The 6,749-nt window shown below is 43.3% G+C and overlaps 1 protein-coding gene across 1 annotated transcript; it reads left to right on the top strand.

Annotated features, from left to right (window-relative positions):
• Positions 1–1,238: 1,238 nt before the first annotated feature.
• LOC115178532 (CMRF35-like molecule 4) lies at positions 1,239–5,453 on the top strand (the record flags this gene model as incomplete). The annotated part of the gene is made up of 5 exons (XM_029739779.1): positions 1,239–1,847; positions 1,955–2,062; positions 2,362–2,421; positions 4,844–4,951; positions 5,086–5,453. Coding segments are annotated over exons 1-5 (1,005 nt in total), but the record flags the coding sequence as incomplete, so codon positions are not given.
• Positions 5,454–6,749: the final 1,296 nt, after the last annotated feature.

Raw genomic sequence — 6,749 nt, 5'->3', positions numbered from 1 at the left:
GCCTCTAACCCTTTTACAGGGGCTGAGTCACTGACTTACTGGTGTTCTTCCATGCCGTCCACGGGAGGGGTGCGTCACTTGAGTAGGTTGAGCCACTGACGTGGTCTTCCTGTCTGGGTTGGCGCCCCCCCCCTTGGGTTGTGCCGTGGCGGACATCTTTGTGGGCTATACTTGGCCTTGTCTTCGGACGGTAAGTTGGTGGTTGTAGATATCCCTCTAGTGGTGTGGGGGCTGTGCTTTGGCAAAGTGGGTGGGGTTATATCCTGCCTGTTTGGCCCTGTCCGGGGGTATCATCGGATGGGGCCACAGTGTCTTCTGATCCCTCCTGTCTCAGCCTCCAGTATTTATGCTGCAGTAGTTTATGTGTCGGGGGGCTAGGGTCAGTCTGTTACATCTGGAGTATTCTCTTGTCTTATCCGGTGTCCTGTGTGAATGTAAATATGCTCTCTCTAATTCTCTCTTTCTCTCTTTCTTTCTTTCTCTCGGAGGACCTGAGCCCTAGGACCATGCCTCAGGACTACCTGGCATGATGACTCCTTGCTGTCCCCAGTCCACCTGGCCATGCTGCTGCTCCAGTTTCAACTGTTCTGCCTGCGGCTACGGAACCCTGACCTGTTCACCGGACGTGCTTGTTGCACCCTCGACAATTACTATGATTATTATTATTTGATTATTATTATTTGACCATGCTGGTCATTTACGAACATTTTAACATCTTGACCATGTTCTGTTATAATATCCACCCGGCACAGCCAGAAGAGGACTGGCCACCCCTCATAGCCTGGTTCCTCTCTAGGTTTCTTCCTAGGTTTTTGGCCTTTCTCAGGAGTTTTTCCTAGGGAGTTTTTCCCAGCCACCGTGCTTCTTTCACATGCATTGCTTGCTGTTTGGGGTTTTAGGCTGGGTTTCTGTACAGCACTTTGAGATTTCAGCTGATGTACGAAGGGCTATATAAATAAATTTGATTTGATTTGATTTGAGTAGAGAACAGTATAATTTTTACACCACAGGAAGGAAGCCAGAGAGCAGAATGAGGAATCTCATGTCTGTCAACATCATCCTCCTCTGTGGTGAGTACTATTACAATTTATTAAATAAATACACACCCCATATTGAACTGTTACTATTAGACCTCAATACATTAATACACACCCCATATTGTACTGTTACTATCAGACCTCAATACATTAATACACACCCCATATTGAACTGTTACTATCAGACCTCAATACATTAATACACACCCCATATTGAACTGTGTTACTCACTGAACACATCACTCAATTCTTATACTACAGTGATCAATACTGTACTTTATCCTTCAACACTGTTTTACTGTATTGCTGTAGTCCTGAACACATAAATGTACTGTATCACTCAGTCCCAGATGATTAAACATTCTCTACCTGTCACTCAACTATCTCCCTTACCTGACTGTCTGTGAAACATGGTGACTATGGCAACTGTTATTGTAGAGATGATGTGAATGTGTTTCTTTGGTTGTTTCATAGCTGTGAGCTGTGTGATGTCAGGAGTGATCACAAAGAGATGGAAAGAAGGAGGAAATTCTAGCATTCAGTGTCCTTATGACCGGGGGTTTGAGATGTACCAGAAGTACCTCTCTAAAGGGATCTGGGCCTGCCGGGTTTATTTAATCAAAACCCAAACGCATCAGAACCCAGCGTGGACTCATAAAGGGAGATACTCTCTGTATGATGACACAGAGAGAAGAGTCTTCACTGTGACGATCACTAACCTGATCCTAGAGGATTCAGGGACCTACTGGTGTGGAATAAACACATGGTGGTGGTATAACAAGACTGAAGTCAGGATCACTGTGGACAGAGGTTGGTGTCTAAGACGTCCTATCAGTGTGCTTAAGTCTGACTACATTTTACACGTTATATATTAGTGTTGATGTATTATCTCTCTCTCTCCTTTCCTCTCTCTACAGCTCCTGTTCCTCCCAACCCTGGCTCTGTCACCTCCAGACCTCTACTCTCCACGACACACCCATCAACAAACATCACCATGGCAACTGACTCCTCTAACTCACCAGCAGGTACATTACCCTCAGAGGAACTGCTCTCTAAAGCCTACACACTTATCTGTAGGCCTACATCTCTCTCTCTCTCTCTCTCTCTCTCTCTCTCTCTCTCTCTCTCTCTCTCTCTCTCTCTCTCTCTCTCTCTCTCTCTCTCTCTCTCTCTCTCTCTCTCTCTCTCTCTCTCTCTCTCTCTCTCTCTCGCTCTCGCTCTCGCTCTCGCTCTCGCTCTCTCTCTCTCTCTCTCTCTCTCGCTCTCTCACTCTGATTGTTGGGGGGTTTTCACCTTACTTATTTGAAGCATTATGTTCCAACAGATAGGACCAATGGAACAGTAAGAACAACATCACCACCCACAGACATGACTAGAACACAAGGTAACAACAGCATCACCACCACAGACATGACTAGAACACAAGGTAACAACAGCATCACCACCACAGACATGACTAGAACACAAGGTAACAACAGCATCACCACCACAGACATGACTAGAACACAAGGTAACAACAGCATCACCACCACAGACATGACTAGAACACAAGGTAACAACAGCATCACCACCACAGACATGACTAGAACACAAGGTAACAACAGCATCACCACCACAGACATGACTAGAACACAATGGTAACAACAGCATCACCACCACAGACATGACTAGAACACAAGGTAACAACAGCATCACCACCACAGACATGACTAGAACACAAGGTAACAACAGCATCACCACCACAGACATGACTAGAACACAAGGTAACAACAGCATCACCCACCACAGACATGACTAGAACACAAGGTAACAACAACATCACCACCACAGACATGACTAGAATACAAGGTAACAACAGCATCACCACCACAGACATGACTAGAACACAAGGTAACAACAGCATCACCACCACAGACATGGCTAGAACACAAGGTAACAACAGCATCACCACCACAGACATGACTAGAACACAAGGTAATAACAGCATCACCACCACAGACATGACTGGAACACAAGGTAACAACAGCATCACCACCACAGACATGACTAGAACACAAGGTAACAACAGCATCACCACCACAGACATGACTAGAACACAAGGTAACAACAGCATCACCACCACAGACATGACTAGAACACAAAGTAACAACAGCATCACCACCCACAGACATGGCTAGAACACAAAGTAACAACAGTATCACCAAAGTAACATAATGATTCCTCTGCACCAAATGACACTGAGAGATAAACTACAATTACCAAGAATCATATTGTAACTGAGAGATAAACTACAATTACCAAGAATCATATTGTAACTGAGAGATAAACTACAATTACCAAGAATCATATTGTAACTGAGAGATAAACTACAATTACCAAGAATCATATTGTAACTTGATCTTAATTTTTATTTTATTTATATTTATCCTTTATTTAACTAGGCAAGTCAGTCAAGAACACATTCCCATTTACAATGACGGCCTACACCGGCCAATCCCGGACTACGCTGGGCCAAATGTGCATGGGACTCATGGGACTCCCATTTACGGCCGGTTGTGATACAGCCTGGAATCAAACCAGGGTGTCTGTAGTGACACATCAAGCACTGAGACCGCTGCGCCACTCTTATTATAACATGGACTACAACTACCAAGTACAATTTATAGCATTGATTACAACTACCAAGCACCATACTGTAACATGGACTACAACTACCAAGCACCATACTGTAACATGGACTACAACTACCAAGCACCATACTGAAACATGGACTACAACTACCAAGCACCATACTGAAACATGGACTACAACTACCAAGCACCATACTGAAACATGGACTACAACTACCAAGCACCATACTGAAACATGGACTACAACTACCAAGCACCATACTGAAACATGGACTACAACTACCAAGCACCATACTGTAACATGGACTACAACTACCAAGCACCATACTGAAACATGGACTACAACTACCAAGCACCATACTGAAACATGGACTACAACTACCAAGCACCATACTGAAACATGGACTACAACTACCAAGCACCATACTGAAACATGCACGACAACTACAAAGCACCATACTGAAACATGGACTACAACTACCAAGCACCATACTGTAACATGGACTACAACTACAAAGCACCATACTGTAACATGGACTACAACTACCAAGCACCATACTGTAACATGGACTATGACTTCCAAGCATCCTGCCCTCTTAAACTACAACTATGAATGTAAAGATACACCACCTTGTGGTGGAAACTAGTCATTACATCTCCCACCTCCAGACTTTGAATGAGATTAAACCACAACAAAAACACACTGACTTTGCCTGATACTTGGTATTAGATTGAATAATCTGACTGTGACTATTTGATACCTCATTAACAATTCCTCTATATTTCTGCTCTTCTCAACACCACCTGTTTCTCTGTCTAATGTTGTCTTCCCTCCTCCCTCCCGCTGAAATGGTAGAAACTCAGAAGTACAGTACAGTAGAGACTAGCTAAATATAGCATCACTGTTACATTATGCCTGTGTACTGTCTCTGGGTGTTCTAGGTGATCTGATGTTCTCTGGTATTGTTCTGTGTGTTCTAGGTGATGTGATGTTCTCTGGTGTTGTTCTGGGTGTTCTAGGTGATGTGATGTTCTCTGGTGTTGGTCTGGGTGTTCTAGGTGATGTGATGTTCTCTGGTGTTGGTCTGGGTGTTCTAGGTGATGTGATGTTCTCTGGTGTTGTTCTGGGTGTTCTAGGTGATCTGATGTTCTCTGGTGTTGTTCTGGGTGTTCTAGGTGATGTGATGTTCTCTGGTGTTGGTCTGGGTGTTGTTCTACTACTGCTGGGTCTGCTGCTGTTCATGTTCTTTAGACAGAGGAGAGACAGAGACAGGAGACCAACAGGTACACTAGTGATCACACACAATTATTATTGAAAAAATACAAAAATATGTTAAAAAATGTGTATAGGTTTTATTTAAATTAAAATAAATAAATAATCATCAACAATAAATCATCAATGTTGTTTTCATCTTCAGCAGTCAAACACTCTGCCAGACTGTTGATGTCTGACTCCATGACAACCAACCAAGATCCAGACACAGGAACCATCGCTAACCCCATCTACGCCACAGTAACCAATCAGAACCCAGATAAAGCGTGTGACATCACAACCATCTATGCCACGGCAACCAATCCTCGTCGAGATGACATCTACTCTAATGTTGGTCCGTCTACACAGGTTCCAGAGAGTGTGACCAATGCTACTGTCAAATTCCCCAGAGATCCAGCCTGTCTCCACTATGCTACTGTCAACTTCCCCAGAGATCCAGCCTGTCTCCACTATGATACTGTCAACTTCCCTAGAGATCCACCCTGTCTCCACTATGCTACTGTCAACTTCCCCAGAGATCCAGCCTGTCTCCACTATGATACTGTCAACTTCCCCAGAGATCCAGCCTGTCTCCACTATACTACTGTCAACTTCACCAGAGATCCAGCCTGTCTCCACTATACTACTGTCAACTTCCCCAGAGATCCAGCCTGTCTCCACTATGTTACTGTTTCTTTCAGTAAAGACTCTGATGCTAGTAACCGCCCAGACACTGACCCAACAGCTGTAGACACCTCATAATGTACTGCACCATTAAACACTCTGCTACATAGTCTACTACTGTAGACACCTCATAATGTACTGCACCATTAAACACTCTGCTACATAGTCTACTACTGTAGACACCTCATAATGTACTGCACCATTAAATACTCTGCTACATAGTCTACTACTGTAGACACCTCATAATGTACTGCACCGTTAAACACTCTGCTACATAGTCTACTACTGTAGACACCTCATAATGTACTGCACCGTTAAACACTCTGCTGCATAGTCTACTACTGTAGACACCTCATAATGTACTGCACCATTAATGACTCTGCTACATAGTCTACTACTGTAGACACCTCATAATGTACTGCACCATTAAACACTCTGCTACATAGTCTACTACTGTAGACACCTCATAATGTACTGCACCGTTAAACACTCTGCTACATAGTCTACTACTGTAGACACCTCATAATGTACTGCACCATTAAACACTCTGCTACATAGTCTACTACTGTAGACACCTCATAATGTACTGCACCATTAAATACTCTGCTACATAGTCTACTACTGTAGACACCTCATAATGTACTGCACCATTAAACACTCTGCTACATAGTCTACTACTGTAGACACCTCATAATGTACTGCACCATTAAACACTCTGCTACATAGTCTACTACTGTAGACACCTCATAATGTACTGCACCATTAAACACTCTGCTACATAGTCTACTACTGTAGACACCTCATAATGTACTGCACCATTAAACACTCTGCTACATAGTCTACTACTGTAGACACCTCATAATGTACTGCACCATTAAACACTCTGCTACATAGTCTACTACTGTAGACACCTCATAATGTACTGCACCGTTAAACACTCTACTGCATAGTCTACTACTGTAGACACCTCATAATGTACTGCACCATTAATGACTCTGCTACATAGTCTACTACTGTAGACACCTCATAATGTACTGCACCATTAAACACTCTGCTACATAGTCTACTACTGTAGACACCTCATAATGTACTGCACCATTAAACACTCTGCTACATAGTCTACTACTGTAGACACCTCATAATGTA

Source organism: Salmo trutta, chromosome 38 (genome assembly GCF_901001165.1).
Source record: "Salmo trutta chromosome 38, fSalTru1.1, whole genome shotgun sequence".
NCBI classification, from domain to species: Eukaryota; Metazoa; Chordata; class Actinopteri; order Salmoniformes; family Salmonidae; genus Salmo; species Salmo trutta.
The sequence above is the reverse complement of the archived record's forward strand: the minus strand, read 5'-3'. Positions and strand labels throughout refer to the sequence as shown.